The 23,005-nt window shown below is 26.3% G+C and overlaps 1 protein-coding gene across 1 annotated transcript in view; it reads right to left on the bottom strand.

Moving 5' to 3' along the window:
• The window catches only part of LOC148234466 (uncharacterized), a 97,541-nt gene that overhangs the window by 61,698 nt on the left and 12,838 nt on the right, over positions 1-23,005 (bottom strand). The window contains exon 2 of the mRNA XM_088187439.1: positions 20,766-21,240. Within this exon, the coding sequence (XP_088043565.1) occupies positions 20,766-21,196 (431 nt within the window). The 5' untranslated portion in view covers positions 21,197-21,240. The remainder of the gene's footprint in view (positions 1-20,765; positions 21,241-23,005) is intronic.

The following is a 23,005-nucleotide window of genomic DNA, read 5'->3' as shown; positions in this document are numbered from 1 at the left end:
TAAACATTCATTATCATATGACCAGTAGTTTTTTATTATTATATTTCCAAAGTGCAAAAACTTATCTGTTAATTTTATTAAATGCAAAGCAATACTCTGACATTTTTCTAGAAAATTTTAAAGTGTGTCGCGTTCAAAGTCTCCATTGACCATTATCAATATGTCTGAGTTTCCATATTATTTTAAAAATATCAAAACAAGTCTCGTCGTGTGATGTGATTTATTTTTGCGCATCGTTCATCTTATCACAATGACAGCTAACTCAATTGCATGTCAAAATATGTTTTTATTTATTTAATCATAGTTTTTTTCACTAGATCGAATTTAATCAAAAACACAATTTTCTTGCAAATAAATACAGTTTTGCACATTGTAATTTTAGTAACATATATATTAACTTTAAAAGCTTGATTCATAAACATATTACACAAGTTCAGTCTTTCGCGTTACGTTATTAAACGGAATATGATATAAAATCAATATATGCCTATAGATACCACAAAATTAAATAATGAAAAAGATCAAATTTCATAAATTCTTCTGAAAATTAATAATGAATATAAATAATTAAATATGAAAATAATATTTATTATATTACGTTAATGTGAAGTGGGTGTATATAAAATAAATGGTGCTATTTACTATTTATGTTATAAATTGAATATAAATATATTGATGTTATATATCATTACATAATCTATTGTCAGGAATATTAATCAATATCATCAATAAGAGATATATTTTATATTGAAATAATTAATAAAAATAATGTATATCAATCCAATGGCTATTATAAGTAAAAAATTGTTTGTTACTTCATTTTGAATCTATAAATTTTAATGTTTATATTTATAATCATAACGTGTAGATAATACTAATGAATTGTTTTGTTGTCATACTCTAATGTTAATTTCGATGTAATTAAGTAGTAAAATTATTGGATACATATCTTGGTCTTTGACTGATTTTACCAATTAAAAATCATATGAATCATAATAACATGGTTATATTTTACTCAAAAATATAAAATATTAATATAATGTTTGGTTCAATGTTATTATAAATGATATTAAATTGTTTTTCGACAAATATTTATCTATAATAAGTGTAACGACACGAGCATAGATGTCTCTAGAATACTAATAAAATATCTAGTTTCTGGAATTTTTATTACATTTAAAATAAATTATCTGAAATGAATTTTTATTGTCATATAAATACATTTTTGCTTTGATAATTTTTTAATGACAATAAAAAAATTAAACAATAATTTAATATTTTTAAATTAAAATAGTCAAAAAAATACATAATATAGGGAAGAACGCGGTAAATGCACTTTTTTATAAAAATAAAATATGATATATTTTCAATAGGAGAGTTATGCATTAAATGTGTTCACGCCTTAACCACTTCCCATACGTTTTAATTTGAAAGAAATTGTTTTTCAATCAAACTATAACGGTAAAACTATTTTTGAATTATTAAATATTTTTATTAAAAAAATATAATGAACCACTGTCAAGATAAAAAATTTAGTTCATAAACTTTGCAAAATAATGTTGTTAAAAATTTCGCTATCATGAGCTCAGATTTCTTATTCGTTCAATACGAGTTAGTATGCATTTGTGTGCTCTCTTACAAAATAGTACACTTTTTGCACTCATATGTGAAGTAGCTAAAAGAAAAATTGGCAGATGGCCACTCCGGCGTTCAATTACCCAAGGGTGGAAGAACACTAGTAATATGCGCAGTAAAGAACTTATTGTCTATCGCGCATCTTTTCCAACCAAAGAGTAGATTTTTTCAGCAGTACTATGTTTTGGAATAAAAGTACTTTCAAGTGGTTAATAAAATATTTTAAATCATTAACGCAATTGTCTGGGTACGAGATTCCTCTTTCATTGTTATGTGAAATACGTGTATGCCTAATTTTCTAAGCTTTAATTTTTTATTGTTATTTATTGGAAATGGTCATTAGAATGACATCTAAATTATAAATATTTAAACAGAAGGATGAACACCGTATATATTTATTTCATATTATATAAACATTCAGTCCATAGATGGCAGCATAATAATCTTTAAATTTTATGCGTAAAACTAAGATGGAAAAAACAGTAAATACCTGAACCATGAATTATCACCACTTGATATTACGTTTAGGTGTTTCAAGTGATAAAAAAATGAAAGATGCGTTAATTATATTTTTTAAATTGTATAAAATTAAAGCAATAAGTTAAGCTATTCCTAAAATTGCATTAAATGTATTATTAAATTCATAAAAAAGCCATGAATAAAAAAATATTGATTTTTAGCGATACGGATCAGCGTAATTATATTATATTAGTAAAATAAATGTATATGCTATAAAACATAAAAATACTGTTTATTATGAATGAAATTACATAATATGTTATATCTATATGCTCTTTTATATACCGCTAAAACGACTACTCTTTGTTTTAAAAGAATGCGCGCAAAAACAATAGTATTATGCACGCATAATACTATTGTTTTTCTACCCTTAGGTTATCGATCGCCGAAAAAACGTAAACACATTTCGTGGGTGTCTAAAAAGTGATGCAATTGCTTCGTAAACGTCCTCATCTGTGATTCATCAGATCCCGGACTAACATTATAAAATTTATGACAATCGATTACAAACTGGAGATAGATATAAGTCTAAATACTGCATGAATACAAGACACCAGCTGTTCGAAAAAATCACAGCCGATAATAATACAACTGAACAAACAATTGCAAAAACAATTCTGGATCTAAACATACACATTTTTTTAATTAAGATTTAAAACTGCTTATATTTAGATAATAATAATTTAAATCTTACACATTTTTTCAATGAAAAAAATACTCGTTTAGGCTCTGTATTTATAATGAACATGCTTTAGGAATTCAAACTTTTCACTGCATGTCGACGTAAGCTTTCCGGATGAACAGGTTCTATTAGCATTTTAATATATACATATACAACTAATCCACAAAAGTTTTTGCGCAACTAATGTACTACTCCAGTAGTGCGGCTGGGGATTTTAACTATTCGTTATTATCAAGTATTTGAATACTATTAAAATATATTTGAGAAGTTTTTAAAGTAACAAAATAACACATAAAATAATTTTTTTGAATTGAAGCAACTATATGATTTTAAAATTTTTACTTAAAATATCTGAGGTGATTTTTTTTAATTAAAAAATATTTTAATAAAAAGTATTACGAATACCATTCGAATATGTTTCCAAATACTTAAATATTGAATAGTTGCACCAGGACCAAATATATTCAAATATCGGGTCCTCTAGTCCACTTTCGTAGGCTTGAAAAATTCGGTTAATGAAAGCCCATCTCTATAGAGAATCTAAATCATTTTATAGATAAGAATCTGGTACAGATCAAATGCACTTAAACATTTTCAAATCATCTGCATACAAAAAAAAATTTAATTTGTAACTGCCGTATTTATGTCAATAATAAATAACGTTAAGAGCATAGTTTGAACTCTTAAGGAAACTCTGAATGGGTGAAATACTCTTTTGACAATTGGCCGTCATATGTTATAATCTATCTATGACCGAGTTAAATCATCTGAGATTTTTTTTAAATAACAAACCTTATCGAAAGCTTTATTAAAATCCGTATATATGACGTCTAGTTTGTCAATGTTTTATTAAAATTCATAATTATTTTAATCAATTAAGTAGCAGCGACTTGTCTGTAGTACTCCGCACATGAAAATTCTGAACATGGGTGATTGTTTGATGGTAAAATATATTTTTTTTTCAATTTAAACTATTTTTAAGTAAAAATGTATATAATTATATGAAAGGTACAACTGTAGCAAATAAATGTAAATTATTTATTTAATTAAATAACACGTTTTTAAAACATAATATTCTTAAATTAAAATCATATATGCGGTAAATACAGACATTATTTTTTATATATATTTACATATTCTTAAATAAAGATATATATGTGTGTATTTACAATCAAGGATCAGATTTTTTGTTGTTCAAAATTTTCATTTGCGTTATAATCACCGGACCAGTACGTATGCACAATTTGCCACCATTTTTTTTAATATTTTCTAAAAGATCTGGAAATTTCGACGTCTTAATGATCTGATCAAAAATATTAAATCCAGAAGAAAATTATACATTTAATAATTTGTTTCAGTTTTAATATTACGTTCAGCATATATAAATGCTAAAAATAGATAGACAACGCCCAGAAAATGGAAATAATTACAATACAAATAAGAATGATGGACCAACATCTAATAAACCGTAAATGAAAACTCAAACAATAATAAATCCATTAGCAATGTTTTACAAATAACATCGAATGAAATTTGGTATTTAAAAAAAATGTGAATATATCAAAGAGAATTTATTCAATACGGATTTACATTTAGTATCGTTAATAGGAAAGAACGTCTGTTGTGTGTTAATTGCTTGGTTAAATAAGCAAATGAAAGAATGGAACCTATTGAATTAAAAAAGCATTTGGAAAATAAACATGAAGAATTTGTAAATAAATCTTTAACATTATTTTAAAACGTGCTAAAAGTATGAATAAGTAAAATGGATTTTCGAAACAAGGTTTCATATAGAATAAAAAATGTGAAAATAAATATAATTATATATTCCAATTAGAATTCTTAAAAATAATTCCATTATCAAGAGAAACGTTTTAACTGTATCACATAATATACAATAGAATCAGTTTTATTGAATATAATATAATACATAACTCTCCTGTATTTGCTATACAACTTTATAGAGCTACCGACGTTATAACAATGTCATAAATAATTGCTTACGTTAGGTACATTTTTTATGGATACTTAGAAACAAAAACAAATGGAGAGGAGATAATTAAAATCAATAATAAATATTTCTAGGCAAATGACTCTTTCTATCGCGATTAATATAAGGATTTAAAGTTTTATATTTAATCGAGCGGACCCCCATACAAATTTTTTTGATATTTGCAATTTACTTATGACTGGTAATTTATTTGTGTTAATGACTTAGAATTGAATTTTTAATATAGAATTCTGAAGCATCACTATAATATTTTCTATAAAAAAATTGTATTTTTTTTTTGCAAAATGGTTGCAAATTTAAATACCTAAGATATCATAACTTCGACGAATAAATCTTACAAAAAAGTGTTTCTTATGAAAAATGTTCAGAATCGAAATAAAATATAAGAAAAAAGTTTTTTTGCTTTATTTTATATTAAATTGATTGGACCCCCATACAAGTTTTTATGAGACTTGCAATTTTATTAAGGCTGGTAATTCAATAATTTTAAAGATCATACCTTGAATTTTTGTTATAAAATAGAACTCTAAATAAACCTTATAATATTTGCTTAAAAACAAAATACGTCATAAAAATGCTTTTTTTGCGTTAAAACAAGCTTAGTATTATAATTCGATTGGCCCTCGATACAATTTTTTATAACATTTGAGATTTTTTTTTATTTAATTACTAAGAATTAAATTTTTTTTATAATATAGAATTCTTAAGCACCTCAATAATATTTGCTAAAAAAATAAATTATGTCACTTTTTTACAAAATTGTGACAAATTTAAAAACCTAAGCATTCATAGCTCAGTTGGATTAAATCATGCAAAAAAGTTTGCTGAATAAAAACGCTAATAAGCTAAACTTGCATCGAAATAAAATATTAAAAAAAAAATTTTTTGCTTTAAAACAAGCTTTATATTAAATTGATTTTATGAGACTCGCAATTTGATTAGGGCTGGTATTTCCTAATTTTTAAGATTATAAATTTAATTTTAGTTATATAATAGAACTCTAAATAACCCTTATAATATTTGCTTAAAAACAATATGTCATAAAAATAGTTTTTTGCTTCAAAACAAGTTAAGCATTAAGTCGATCAGCCCTCCATACAACTTTTATATGACTTGCAATTTTCTTATGGCTATTGTTTTATTTACTAAGAATTATTTTTTGTTATAATATAGAATTCTTAAGCACCCCTATAATATTTGCAAAAAAATTAAATATGTCACTTTTTTGCAATTTTTATATTTTCAAATTTCTAAAAAAAGTGTGTCAAATAAAAAATGTTCAAAAGGTAAACTCGCATCGAAATAAATAGTTTTTTGCTTTAAAAGTTTTTTTATATTATATTGATCGGACCCCCTTACAAGCTTTTATGAGACTTGCAATTTAGTTAACGCTGTTAATTTATTTGTTTTGAAGATTATAACTTATTTTTTTGTTATAGAATAAAACTTTTAATAACCCTTATAATATTCGCTAAAAAATGTCATAAAATTGTTTTTTGCTTCAAAACAAGTTAAGTATTATAATTCGAACGGCCTTCCATACAAACTTTTATAAGGCTTACAATTATATTATGGCTAGTAATTCTTTAAATAATTTTTATTGTAATATAGAATTCTTAAGCACCCCTATAATATGTGCTAAAAAATTAATATGTCACTTTTTTGCAAAATGGTAGCAAATTTAAATTCTTAATTATTCTATAATGTGATGAGTTATGTGCACGATACATTATTACTACATATTGAAATCAGATTGAAAATTTCGATTTGAGAAACATTTTTTTGCCAGAAAAGTAAGCATATTTATTCATTAAGACTGGTTTGGAAAATTCAGATTCATGGTTGACATTTTTTAATAAGTTAACGATTTGAATGTCTATAGGGAGAGTGTACAAATATTTTTACATTGAGCAGTAAATCAAAGCTTTTAAAAATAAGCCTATACTTTGGAAAACAAAATTGCACAAAGACCACGCAGACACGTTCCTGTGTTTTTTTTTTTATAAATATATCAAAGAAAATCATATAAATTGATTGCTATTTAAAAACATAATTTCATAAAAATTGAGAGAACACTTTGGTAAATAATGAATATGTATTTAAATAAAAAATGAAGAGTTAATTAATTAAAAATCAATATACTGTATATATCAATATTTTTATTCTGACTTTTCAAAGCTAGTTGTATTTTATATTAAAAAAATATTTATACGCCCATACATAAATAAAACAATTGTTTTATAAACTTTTTTTTCAAACTTCTGACAAGTCAGAAGCATAAGCGCAATTTATACAATAAATTTTACTTTGAATATTTTAAACAAAGCATTAATAAAACGGGGGTCGTAAATAAAAATAATTTGCGCACCACTGGACTACACTTTTATAATCAATATGCAGGCAAAGGATATTTTGCGATTAGCAAACTCACTAATTGCAAGCGGATTTTGTCTGCTCCGTTGTTTGAATACTACATAGCTATTCTGGTTATTCCGTGAGATTCATAAAGGGTGAGAGATTATTGTGTAGCGCAAAAATAAAAAAAACACACTTATAATATTGCCGTACAACAAAAAAAGAATTAATAATAAAGTACCGTTATTTAAGTATTAAAAAATACAAGTTCTTTTATATACCGACATAAATTTATTTAATTTTACAATAGAACGATGGTAATGACTCAAATAATGAAACAAAGCTTATTCAGCAACTAAATATTATTTCGAACCACTAATTATAAGTTCAACATTTAGTGATGTAAATGTCTACTACGATAATTATTCACACATATGCTGTGAAGGTTTGCAATCATTAATTAAAGCATTTAAATGCATGCTCGATAAGCGTTTATAAAACTAATTGGTTATATCCTAAACGGGTGAATGCATTGAAATGTTATTTGGGTTATTTCCCATTGAATATTGCTTACTCGAAATTTAATCTCAAAAGCGTATATTTCAATTTATTTTTTCAATAATTCTTATATAACTTTTTATGAGACACGTATGAATTTAAAGTAAGGTACAACTTTAAAAGTATTTGTATACAAACTTAAAAATAGTCTTGTTTAAATTGAAGACAGACTGAATATTATCTTTTGGGCCAAGTATTATATACGCCCTACATCGACCTTATTTTTATACTATATAAATATTTATTTTTAATTTGTTGAAGTTATATTCTAAGATAAACAGTATGAAATCGTGAGTAGAGATATCATTTTCTGCCTCAGAACTAATGCGAGTACTAGAATATATCTATTCAGTGTTAAGGAAATGTTTGTTACAAAACCCATATTCATAAATCAAAAGAAATTTATGAACTAGTCATACATATTTTTAAAATTGGTTCATTATGAAGGAGTTTTTTTTTAATATTAGTGTTGATCATTATCTTAAACAATTGATCAAAGGAAAACCAATACGTTTTGGAGTCAAGCAATGTGTTGTAGCGAAATTAGATATTGCTACAATGCTGAATTATAATATATCAAGAGAGACAAGAGGGAGATTACCAAGAGATGGGATTAGGCACGTCAGTCATAATGAAAAATATTTCTTAAATCGATAATCCATCAAACCATTCTGTCTATTTCGATAAAATTTTTATCAGTTTTGAGTTGATGAAAATGTTAAGGGATAGAATTTTTTTGCTACTGGCACAGTGCGATATAATCGTATGAATAATTTTTGAATAAAAGATGACAAGATTATGAAAAAAATAAATTCGTGGTATATCGATGTTAAAAATTATATATGACAATATTTGTGGTAAAATGTCATCGACTCATGAAGGTATACTTCCATAAGAAAAGTAGATGCTTAAAAACTGAGAAGAAACCAAAAATACCGCAACCTCACCGCTATAATAAATGTATGGGAGGTGTGGATAAACTAGATTGAAGCATAAATAAATACAGGATAAAAATTCGTGGGAAAAAACCATGCATCTGCTTGAATTTAAGAGTATTGCGAGAACTTATTTACGATTATCATTAATATCTGATCCGGAAAATGCAGAAAAATTGCCACACCTTTATAATCGTGATCCTTAAGAAGTAAGAAGTTATTCCAATGGCAAAGAACGATCGTTGACAAACATTAAAAAATGTGCCTTATGCATAAAAGTGCAAGAAAACAATGCTCAAAGTGAAATTTACCAATTGGGGGTTATGTTACATGATCCCCGATTAAGAAATATATTTAATTAAAATAAATTTTCGATTGGTGCTCTAGCCTCTGTTATGAAAATTAAGGATCAAAGACAATGATTTATTGTTTCATAAGAAGAAAGATTTACCGCCCGTATTTTAAAAAATATGTTTTCCTACATTATAGTAATTAAATGAATTGGGAAAAGGGTTTTTGTGCACAGTCGTCTTAGAGAATTTATTGGTACTCGTAGATAACACAATAAAGGATCAGAATATAAAGTATTTTTAGAAGTACCTGAGTGTAAGGAAGATTGTTTCTGCTTCAGACGCAAAATATTTATAAATAGTCAGACAGATAATTGCTTATAAACTTTGGAAACTTAAGTCAAAATTTACCCAGCATGTTTATTATATTGCAAAAAAGAAATATAAAGACCACAAATATTCCCTTGAATTCTTAAATTTTTTGCAAAATTTGCAAGCATTTAATAACACTTAACAATATATTACAGAATAAACTCAGCAATAATGCATTTAGTCCGACTTTAAATAAATATTTTTTTTTTTGTTTTTTTTTTATTACAAATTATTAAAAAAATAATTGTATTTATAATACCGGTATTGACTAGGTTTTTCTAGGTAATACTGGTATTTATACTCTTCTTCTGACTATAATTATTGTGTAAGAAAAAGTTTGCTGTTTGTTTTTATTTATTTAAATTTTTTAGGGTTTAAAAATACAATGACACAATAAAAAGTTGTTCGACATATAAAATAACGGTGTAAAAAAAACGATATGCTCATATATTTTGAAATTTTTCTATAAATAAACATTTTAAAATCGACCGCAAATTTTTGCGAACTACCTGTTGAAAAACACGAAACTACACTTTTATATTGATATTTTAAGGTTTGCATTAATCTAATTTTTGTACACAATCATTTTATTGAATTTTATTACTACTCGTACATAGCACAATAAAGGAGCAGCGTATAAAGTATTTTTAGAAATACCTGAATGCAAAAAAGATTGTTCAAACGATCCTTATTGGTTTAAAAACAAAATATTCATAAATAGTCAGATAGATAATTGGTCATAAATATCGACAATTTAAGTAAAATAAAATTTAAAATAAATATAAAGACCACAAATATACTGAACCTTGAATTCTTGAATTTTTTGCAAAATTCGCAAGCATTTGATATTATATTACAGAATAAACTTAGTAATAAAGCATTTAGTTTGACTTTAAATAGACATTATTTTTCTGTTTTTTTTTATTACAAATTAAGGGAAAAAATATGAATATTTCCAATACCGTAATATTTATAATACCGGTATTGACTAGGTTTTTTTTAGGTAATACCGGTATAAAAACTACTATTATTATTGTTAATAAAAGTTATTCTGTATTTACATCTTTTAGGGCTTAAAAATTTTCAGCACAATGACACAAGAAAAAGTTTTTCGACATAAAACGACGATGTAAAAAAAACCGATGTACTCAGCCACTTGCCTTTTTTTTTAAATAAATATTTTAAAATGGACGCTAAATATTTGCGAACTACCTGTTGCAAAACACCGAGCAAATCTTTTATAGTGTTATTTTAAGTTTAAATTAATATTTTTGTTGATATCACTACATTCAAATAAATATTGATAATGTCAATATCGGTATTGACTGTTTATCTCTCGGTAATACCAGTATTATTTCCATTCCTATTTTAAACCATCAAACTGATTAAGATGGAGCACATCAGACACATGATTCGAGATCAAAATATGAGCTTTTTTATATCGTAATAATAGGGAAAATTAAAAATTAATTAGAAGAAAGTAGATATTGTTGCGAAATATATGCCTATGGACAAATATTTCGCAACAAACATTAATAGAATATAAACAAGAAGTTCACCGCAATGGGTTGTGTAGCACATTTGCCATTTTCGTTCAATAAAATATTTTATTGCAAAATATTAAATCAGTTACATATTTTATCTTTCAAAGCCTATATACGTTTTTCCTATATTAAAATTAAACAATCGAAAGAATCAGATATATTTAGCTGTAAGATTAAAATAACATAATCTTTGTATGCATTTTAACGATCATAACATAATAATAGTAACGTAGGCGTATATAACGACATCCAGTGAGTGTAAAATTCATATAGAACCCTAGTTCATAATTCATTATATATGTGAGATTCTAGAGATATTTCACGCTCGGTTAAACGAAATTAATATATAATACAACATAAAGGGATTCAATGTGATGCATTTTAAACGAGCTCATAATTAAAATGAAAAGTTGAGCTATTCTTGTTACATAAAATTATATGAAAAGCCGCAGTTCAGCGATTTTTTTTCAAGCTGTATAGAATATGCCATTATGGCTTTGAAACAAATATAAGTTTTACTTTGCGTTACATTGACTAAAATTATTAATTACATGAGATGAGTTTATATTCAATACATTTTATAGCATCAAGGGTTTTGCCTCGCTTGATCCAATATCAACATTGTTGAATAGAGCTTTTATGGAACTTTTTTTACAATTATAAGTACGAGGGATATTCGCAAAGTTCTAGGAATTTTATTCTAATAAATAAGCTCACTGCTCGGCATTATCTGATTTATAATGATTTGTGTTATAGGAAAACGTGCTTAATTTTTTATATGACACAAATCACGAGTGAGTACTATTTTAATGATGCTTGTTAGATCGACAGATGCAGAAGCAGTAATACGAGCCTTAAATATTATGGTGCAGTGGTCAACTAAATAGTGCAGTCAATGAATAAAATATTGCTCTTGTGGGATTGTTAGTGATGAATAATAAACGTGTGGCCATTGTGGAGATCTCTAATGAGCATATGTAATTCTGTTTAGCCGGATGGGAGTTAAAACAATAACATTTTAATAAATAAAATAATAAAATGAATGTCAGGGGATGCCTTTCATTAGGAAACTGATTAATACCGTATTTTGGTATTGTAAAGAAATAAATATTTTTAATACCGGTATTGACTTATTTTTTCTCTCTGTAACACCGGTATTATTGTCATTCCTACTTTTAACCATCAAATAGAGCACAACAGACACATGATTCGAGATCCAAAATACCGTTCTATTTCTTTTCAATAGATCTGTTTAGCATAATCTTTTGTCAGTCAAGATACTGATAATATCGATCTTCACACGAGTCACAGCTAGCTTATAGAGATAACAAATTATTTTATGTCGTGTCTATAAAATTGATCAATAAACCTAAGTACTGAGAATTTTATTAGAATACATCAAACCCTTCTCGAAACCTTCCGCGATAAACTTTGAACATATTTTATTTTTTATTTAGTTTCATCGAATACTTCAGACCCTTATCGATACATTTACAAAAACAGATTCATAAGAAATACATAAAATAACAACATTAAATTAATTGCATAGGAAAACTTAATTAAAACCCAGCAATTTATAACAAAATCATCTGGTGCTTCTCAATAAATCAAGATGACAAATAACAAAAAAAATTAACCGTCATGGATCAGTTTTTTTTATTTCTAGTTAAAATAATTTAATTTTTTTATATATGCGCTGAGTCCGAAAATAAAGTCTCAAATCAAGAATAAAACGGTTTTCAAGACACTGTTTTGTACTACTGTGAAAACTTTACTTTGGTACTGTGAAAAATACAGAAGTTAATGATTTTATATAATTTGCACATTATTATTTTTCACTCTATTTAAATCATATTTTGCTCTATGTCTTTGAAAAGTGACAAAGCTTTTTTTTATGTAATAAATATATAAATTTTAATTTTTTATTTTTTTAATTGAATTTTTAGATATAAAACATAAAATCTAATTATGAATATCTTTGAGAATGAAACTCTAAATTATAAAAATTATTTAACCGTTCCTCTTTATGTATTATATATGAAGTTATAATATAAAATTCTAAGACACTCTTGGTCAAATTTGCATTAATCAATAAAAGTTAGTTCAGTGAAAAATATGATTTTTTAACATTTTTTTTTTAATCAAAGAATATTATTTGAAAGGTAACTAAAGTGAATGACGACTATTTTTTCGTTTATTATTCTGAAACTTACGCAAAATACGGAGAACGATTTTCTGAAGACTTTATACGTGACTCAAATAAAAAAGAGTAATGAACGTCTTTATTCAAAACATTCGTGACTCACACAGGCGACCGCGTAAATGTTGGAGTTAATTTATTCGTCATATGCATATGTATGTATGTATTTCAATTTACGTATAAAATATCTAGATCTTAAAGTGTTTATATTTAAAATTAAAACCGGTAAACCGAATCAAAATATATTTAAAAATTAAGAACGCAATGAAAAATCTAATAGTAAGTAATAAATAATTAAATCTATAGTATAATTAAAGTAAAACAATTAATAACAGTATTGTTGTTTTTAATAAAAACACAAATACGCTTTCATCGTTGCATAATCGAAAGTTTCACGATGTTATTAAAATATAGTATACTTGTTATTGTCCGATTGTCGATCGTAAATAATTTCTTATTAATGCTGTTAAAACTTGTTTTCTCTCAAAGTTTTCTTTGATAAAACATAGAAAGGGAAGAGTAAGAAATATGAGAAAAGCAACATTAATATTCAGGCATAAAAAGTGTTTGTTTTTTTAATATTTTGTATTTACAGTTATTTTAACGACCAATCGCAAATAAATTACGTAAAAGTTTTGATACCTAAATAAATATTTCAAATGGTAGAAAATTCACGTCAACATGAATAAAACTTTTCAATTGCATTGAGTCGATTATATTTACGAAACGTAGACAAACTTTTTCACCGTCTCTTCTAAATGAACAGCGACAGTTACAAATTGTAAAAAAAATCTTTATCATGCAAATGATTTTAAATTGACATACGATCGCAAAAAAACATTTTAATTATAAAAACTTCTACTGAATATCTCAGAAGGAAGTTCTCTCTACACGTGAACGACGTCTGCGATAAATCTTGGTTATGAGGAACGCATTTAACTATTAAGATCAGACAGTTATTCGCGTCCAGGTTTACCGAGAGAGAGGGGAGAGGGAACAAATTCCTGGGGCCGGACTCTGGAATAAATCATAGCAAGAATATATTCATAAAAAAATAATAAATCTGATCTAAACTACAGTTGTTTGAGATGTATGTACTGATGTATTCGAGATATAAATTCCTTCAGACCTTTTAATACACACAATAAATAAAAGGAGCGGAACATTGCCTTCAAAAGCACGCACTTTCTAAGTAGTACTTTCCAAATAAAAAATATTATTTAAAGGGACAAATTGTAGTTTCTTAACGCAGCTCTGTTAGTGTTAAATTTGTTTGCAAATTACTTTTTAAACGTTCAAAAAATATTAGACATGAATGGAAATATTCAATAAATGTAAATTAATAGCAGTAAATTTAGGTATTAAAACTGAAAATTCAAATTGAATACCTAAGAAAGAAGCAAAGAAATAACGAAAAATCAACAACAGCATCAGCTAAATTATATATTATAAATTTAATGTTTTTATGGATTGTATTATCAATAATTTGACAACTGGATTGTATACAGAAAAATAAATTACTAATACATTAAGTTTCATGTGCTTATTCCTAAAAAAAATAGTCTCGAATCTATCCCGAAAATAATTTTTAAAATTAATCATTTCAGTAAAATCATATCGAAATACGTTTTCACCAGTAGCTATATATTTTTATATATAAAAAAAATATTTATTATTTGGCAAGTGTATATATTTACATATTTATCAATATTAATTTACATCCGATGTATAAATGTTACAGTAAATGTGTGTTTTTTGATAAAGTTATATTTTCACTAGTAAAGTATAAATATATTTTCACCAGTAGATATATATTTCTACTAGCGGAAATATAATTAAACTGATTGGCGCTAATATGCTGCTCTAAAATGTCTATGAAACTCAATTTGACAGTTGCGAAACGTCCATTTGCTGTTCAAACCCAAATCTAACCTAATGAAAATTCTAAAACCTATAGTTTTAAAACTTTTATAAGGTCAAGTCTAAAATAAAAACCAAGCAAACTCTCAGGGGAAATAAGTGGAAGAATAAGTACAGTCATCATCGCACCTCACATATTGCTCCATAGTTAATCTGCATTTCGATATTACAGTATGTTTTAAAAATATGATAGCTATTCCTAGCGATATTACTATAAACTTAAAAAGGCTGATCAAAGTTTATTCAAACCAAATTTTGGTCAATAGGAGAGCGCAAAAAACAATTATCACTTCTCAGAAGGCAAAAATTCACGTCAAAAGCAATAAAATCATGTCGGCGCCGTCGCAGTGGGAACGCTCGGTAACGAGCGTTCCCACTGCGACGGCGACGGCATGATTTTATTGCTTTTGACGTGGATTTTTGACTTCTGAGAAGGGATAATTGTTTTTTGAGCTCTCCTATTGACCAAAATTCGGTTTATCTGTTCCTCGTTTAATTTGTAATTTGTATAAAAAGTCTTGATAATCGAGCGTTTTTACCGCGATTGCACGATTTTATTGCTTTTGACCTGAACTGAAAATGTAGTATATGGCAACACTGAGCAGCAAATAAAACGCGACTAAATATCAGATAAATATTATGAATAATTTTTCGCATAAAATATTATTTCAGAAAATATATCGCAACTGTAGCTAATTTTTATATTAATTTGTAGCATAGAAAGACTCGTACATAATAATATTTATTCAAGATATTATATCACGATATTAAAAAATATATAATGTGCCATTTTTGTCCTGAGGCCCGGAATCATTGTTTTTCAGGGCCTGCTATGATACAGCATTTTAAATCGAGATCTATAATTTAAAATCCTTTTAATTACTGAATAACTAATTTTATTGAGTTAAGTTTCTTGGCAATGAAGTAACACATTTTGTTGATATCTACAATCATAAGTATGTTTCAACTTTCAAGGATAACATTCTGAATAGTAAAGGTATACCTTTCACATTTAATTAAATTTAACAATTCTATAAGTAAATTCCTAGTTTACAAACTCAAGTGTCGACGTTTCATAACTCAAATGCCAAAGCAAAATTCGTGAATCGAAAGTTCTACAACTAAAATGTAATTAAAAGTTAAAAATTAACTAAGTGCATGATTTATTTAAAGCTTTTAATATGTCGTCGTTATCGAATAATTAGCAGTGGTTTTGACTTAGATACATTTGATTTTCTAGCTTTTGTGAATTTGTATTGTCTGAAAATAAAATAAAACAATTTAATCATATAATCTGTAGATCGTAAGAGCATAGATCGCAAGATATAAAATCTTGAATATGACATATCCAATTATTTTTTTGTCTAATCTAACTTATTTCAATGTGATTTTTATAGTAAAATAAAGCTTTATAAATTGACGAAAAATAAAGCTTTATAAATTGATGAAAAAATTTAAAAAGTACACAAGGATTATTAATGTTTCAAATGTAAAAAGCGTTTCGTGATATTAAAATTCGCTTTTACACAAACATATCTTTGCTTTTTTTCTAAATATTTCAGCCTGATTTACATATTATTTTCTCTTTTTTTTTAGAGCTAACAGTGTACAGAATCGCATTAATTTTTCACTAACTTTATTGCTTTCTAGCAGCATCTTAACATGTGATTAAAAAAATGAAAGCAATACATCACTTTCTTAATAAAAATATGTAACACTACACTTCTAAATAGATCATTTATATTTAAAAATAATTTTAAAAGTCAACACTATGACTTGTGATTTTGACATTACAACGTCCCGTTAAAATATTACCGACTGTTAATTTATGCGATATATATATATATATATATATATATATATATATATATATATATATATATATATATATATATATATATATATATATATATATATATATATATATATATATATATATATATATATATATATATATATATATATATATATATATATATATATATATATATATATATATATATATATATATATATTATGATTCCTTATTAAATAACTATTAAAATACATTTTCTCGAAAACCGCAAAACAGCTGTGCTCGCTAGCTGTCAGGTGCAAGCACTGACGGTCAATAGTTAATTTTATGACACGCACCTTGATTGAAACTTCACGTCGATAGAGCAATTTATTAACCAAAGAACGTTCTCGACAATATATTAAGATTTAACTAAGGTTGACTTTATTATGGGTTTTATTGGAAATTTGGACCTTAACGCGACGGGTTAATATATTAACTAATTTCGGCCTTTGCCCTAAAAAGGGTTAAAAATGATTAATATATAAAAAAATGTGTAATAGAAATGATTAATTTATATTAATTTAATATATGTAAAATATAATTTTAAATAATTACGTAATCCCTGTTTTTATAAAGTACAACATTATTTTCACGCGTTCAAGTAATAGTGCGGATTTAAAGCAGGTACATTGGGATGCATCGTTACTATTTTTAAATATTTATTAATTTAATTCTTAATAACAAAAAGTTAGTATTTTTAAGTTTCTATTTTCCGAAAATTTCCAGAATAAATATCGCACATTGGGTAAATTCTATTAATTTAAAAATAAATTATTTACTAGTAATTAAATATTTAAAGTGAATTTGGACGCACAGCGCATTTTTTTAAATATTTTACTGATAAATTTGAATTACAAATACCGCAGTATTTTAGCTGGTTGTTGACATACATAAAGTTGTCGTCTTTTTTTTAAGATAAATTTATACAAATTTTCTACGCATGTTTTATATTTTTTTTATTTATCGAATCATACATATTTATATGTATGTACAGATATAGTACTGATAAATTTTTCGTTATATGTATGTATAATTTAATAAAGATATACATATGAAATTATTATTTTCGTTAGCCGTTGTATGGGTAAATTTAAACTTCTGTAATCAAATAATAAAAGGTTTAATTTTACAATATAATCTACTTATTGCAAGACCCTCTTGTTACGACTTCAGAAAAATTTAAACACAATATTTTTATCACCTCTCATCTACAAAATTGTTCTCCTAAATTTTTACTCTATGATCTAATATTAACTACGTATTATTTTTTTATTTAATTTATACAGTCGCGTATGACAAAATATATTTTATTCTAAAACTTATTTTCTCGCCATCGGGGAGGCAAATCTATGTCTAATAATTATGTTACATTGTTTTTAATTCTTTTAATTGTTTTTAAAATAAAAAAAATAGTTTATAGTACAAGTTTTTTTTAATTAAAAAAAACTGCACTATATACATATTTAAAAATAGTCAAGGTTTAAAAAAATATATAATAAAATGATGATAAATTATAAATAGAATAGTAATTCTGTAATTTATATTTAAAATTTGCTCTAATAAAAAAAATAGATTAATCGTATTTAATACAATATTTTTGTATTAAATGTATTAATTTATTTAAATCTTGCGTACTAAATTATGAATTGGGAGTTCGGATTCGTTTAATTTGAGAGTAATATTCTATAAATAACTAAGCTTAGCTGTTATTGAATAATTTCACAAAATTAATGGGAGCACTTTAAACATATAATTGTATAGAATTTGTTGTACACACATGTTTAGCGCGAATTTGATACACAAAAGGACAGAATAGCGTAATCCGTAACGTGTCAGACTAGTAACTCTGAGGTTGCGAGTTCGAGCCCTATCAGCGGCATACAAATTTTAATTTATAGAAAATGCGCTATTGTCTGGTTACAACGGAAGATTTAATTTAAAATAAATATTGGATCTAGATTTGCATATAAATTAAACATGTAAAAAGAAATCAACCGCAACCAAATTATTTAACTGAAATTAAATCTTTGTATCTTTAAATAAAAAAATACAAAAATCTAATACGAATACAAAAAATTGCGACGCAAACCTGTTTTAAAAATAAGCGTTAAACATTAATAAAGGGTGGGCCTTCTCAACAATTTATTTAATTCAATGAACGAATTCTACGTATTTCGGCCCTAGTGGATGCACCGATAAATATTTTTCGAATGCGTAAAAGCATTTTTTTGTTGAATTATCTCGCATTTCGAAACAAAGACCATGGATTTTAGAGCGGTCCTAGTCACTTGGGTATATTGAGAGAAAACCGACTACCTGTGTTACGCAAGTATATAAATTTTTTTATAATATAAGAAATGTAATTTCATTCTATATAGTATGAACAAATATTTACAAGTATTCTAACACATATTAAAATATTCCTATAGTTGATAATCATGTAAATATTTTATTGAGAACCTTAATTGCTTTGACTTGAGCTTCCACTTCACCCGTTTCTAATCCATAGCCTTGCAAATTTTACAAAGCATAAATAAAAAACTTTATTTATCAACCAGATTGATGTACATACCGCTTTATTTGGGACAACAATGTCGTGACATTGTTGTCCCAATCTATTTATCTAAATTTAATAATAAATGTAATATTACACATACATAATCTTAAATATAAAATAAATTACGTTAATCTTTTTAACAGGATTCGAAATATTGCTAAGCATTATTACAAATTTTTAAATCTGTAACTTTACGCATAATAATAATAAAAAAAACTTTTTTTTTACTTTGCATCTAAATTAATAACTAATAATTAAAAAAAGTTATTCATTTACTAATTGTAAAGCGGTTTTAACACAAGTCTGTATTGTTAATTGTAGTGAATTTAATATAATTTTTTCTTAAGCATTTAGATGCTAAACAACGATATGTCGTTGTTTGTCATTATAGAAAATAAATGCTAACAATGACCACTATGTGGCGTGCTTTCGCAAACAATATACATTTTTTTGGAATTTAATTTTAAACGTTTCATGGAACCACTTTTAGAAAAGGATAAAAAAGCTGGAATAAACATTTTTAAAATATAGAAATCGTATTTATATGACACTTTTTTTAGTGCTTTTAAAGACGCTCATACTTATGAGCCACGCCACATTTTGCCAGATGACGCGTTGTAGAGGGTCTGTGCTCCCCGGATAAATACGTTTCGTAAACAGTTTAAAGTGACGTGTTTTACTACTGTCATTTTTGTTTTGTGCATGAATCTTACATTTTCGTTTTCACAAGCTGTTACTAATCCAACTTTTTTGCATAAAAAAAGTTGTGGTAACATATGACAGTCAAATGGGCCAGATCATATGAATATGAGAAATATTGTATAAAGAAAATAATGAAGCATAGAAATATTTCATTACTAATTTTAATTGATAAACATATTAATAAATTTGAAATATACAACCTAATTTTAATTAATTTAATTCAGAGAAAATTTCAATGTTAAATAATTCAGTTGTTGTAAAACAGTTTGGACCTTTATTTTTATATTTAATGAGAAATTCACAGGTATGGTATCTGTATAAGCTTTTTATGTACAAACTTATACGAACTTTTACTTTTTAATTATTTATTTGCATATTTTTTATTATGCATTCCATGGATATAGAAGTTGAATTTATAATATAAACATAGAGATAAAATATTTAAAGTTGAGCAACATAAATATATACTTTTCAAATAACTTGATTGAAGGGATATAAAATACGATGGTAAATATGTATAAATTTTATGTAAACGCATCCTTTTAAGTATATGTATTTAGTGCTGGTAAATGTTTATATATTATATTTACTAATAACCGCAAGCTATTATGTAGCCAATCGCGCAACGGTATTAAAATATTGACTTACCTCTTCATGGGCAAGGAGCAGCGAGTAATTACACATCCATCAAAGTGTCTCAGCCATTTGAGAGTAACCACAGCTAATAAGAGCAGGAACAAGCAGCTACTCGAAGGGAACAGGAGAGCTACGTAGGAGTTCGATGCAGCGGTGGCCGTTCCGAGGTACGCTGGATAGATGATGGTGAGAGCCGTGGCCGATAGGGACAGTGTTAATCCCGTGACGCAAAAGTCAAGTTTCTCCTTCAATACTGGAGCATCTTGGACCAGCTCTTCGACGTTAGTGTCTGTGGTCTCTCTGTTCAGAGACGCTCTCGCAGAACAAGTGGCGGGTGTTTCTTCGGAATCAGAGCTGCTATCGCTCTCTTCCAGCCTAATTAGCTCATCTTGATCCGAGGGTGGTCCGCTGTCTGCGTCGCCAATGTCGTAAATAACCGGCATTTTGGGCTCAGGTGTTTGCTAGAGAAGGGTTGCTCGCTTTGAATCTGCCAAATGAAAAAAAACTCGATTAATTCACGTAGACGGCAAAAAGTTTCACAAGGAGAAATTGCTCTTCTGTTCTGGACACATCCCAATGTCGACGGAAACGAAGCCAGATGAAAAATAAACTTTGGTCCACTTTTGAGATTAAAATTTATATTTAGAGTTAATTATTAGCGTTAATTACTTTACTACTACAAGATAATTATATAAAGCAATCAATTGCTATAATCAAAGTGAAACACTTTTATAATAACCAAACGATTAAATTAATTAGTAGCGCAAATTATTTATTTTGATTTCATTACGCACGGAAACCGAGTTTAAAATTAGCTAACTTAATTAATAATTATTTTAATACACGGAAACCTTTATTTTCATGAATAAATTCATAGTACCGTTGTCTGTGATGCGTATGTTAATTGTCAACCACATTGAAAGCGTAGTTTGTGCTTAATAGCTAAGTATTGACAACGCATTTTGAAAATGGCAGAACCAATAATATGCATTAAAACTTATGTTAAACAAATATAAAGGTTTATAAATATTTCAAGAGAGCCATGAAAACATCGAATATGACTAAAGATTGTAAAAATACAGAAATTTTCAATACTTGTATTATTGAAAAAAAAAGGTCAATACCGGTATTATCGCTATACCGATATTGTCATTATTATTATTTTAATTAAAATAACCGCTTGCATGATTCACCATGTTTATTAATTAGTAAAACCTTGGCACACATTTTAATTATAGCATCTTGTACAACCTATCTTTAGTTAAAATAGCATTGAATTATTTTCAATGTTAATAATATAATATTTATATTTTTAAATAAAATATAAATTAAGTTTGATATAAAAAAGATTTGACAACACATAATAATTAAATCGTCTAGTACCTATTATTAATTATTTTTATTACTTTACTATTAAAAATGTTTTTTTTTTTAAAAACATACATTTCGCGCAATTTTTGAAAATAAGTTTTAATTAAAATATATCTACTGAAACTAACTTATTACTGATAATTAACCCATATGTTTAGTGAAGCATATTCCGTGGACTACTGAGGTTGAAATATGTCTGAATAAAAATAAAAATATATAAATATTGAGAATCGTGTATGCAAAATATACTTTTATTTTCACTTCGCCAGCCATCCTTATCATAAAAAAGGCACGGTCACTTCTCTATTATATAGCATCATTACTATGAACTGCTAGGTACCTTTTATTTTGACACGTCACACATATTCAAAAATAAAAAAATATTGAATGTGTAAAATATTTTTTTTAATTTCAGTGAGCCAATATTTCAGTATTATGAGATAAAAAGAGATTTATTTATTTATACAAATTATTTTTATTTAAATAATTGCCATATCTGTAAGGTATGTTATGAATGGTTCTCTGATGTCGTAATAAATAAAATCTATTTTAATTGGGTATTATTTTATCAAACAATATCAACAATGTTATCATTACAGCGGATTTAAAGCAGTTAAAAATTCAATTAATTTATATGATTACTCTTTACTCGTTTTAATTATTCAAAGTATTTGATATAAAATGATTAAAATCCTTTATAAATGAATATAAACATAACCGGAAATTTTAAGTGATTGAGGTTTACCCGGAAGCTTTGCAAATTCGATACATTGCAGCTAGAAAGCTTATATACTGAATAACCGACGTGAAATAACGTATTGGAATAGCTACGGTTAAGGAAATTGACTGATAACCTCGTTACTTGAAATCGCAATGGTTTA

This window comes from Plectrocnemia conspersa, unplaced genomic scaffold, assembly GCF_051122295.1.
Source record: "Plectrocnemia conspersa isolate PC_06_02 unplaced genomic scaffold, ASM5112229v1 ptg000006l, whole genome shotgun sequence".
Classification (NCBI taxonomy): Eukaryota; Metazoa; Arthropoda; class Insecta; order Trichoptera; family Polycentropodidae; genus Plectrocnemia; species Plectrocnemia conspersa.
The sequence above is the reverse complement of the archived record's forward strand: the minus strand, read 5'-3'. Positions and strand labels throughout refer to the sequence as shown.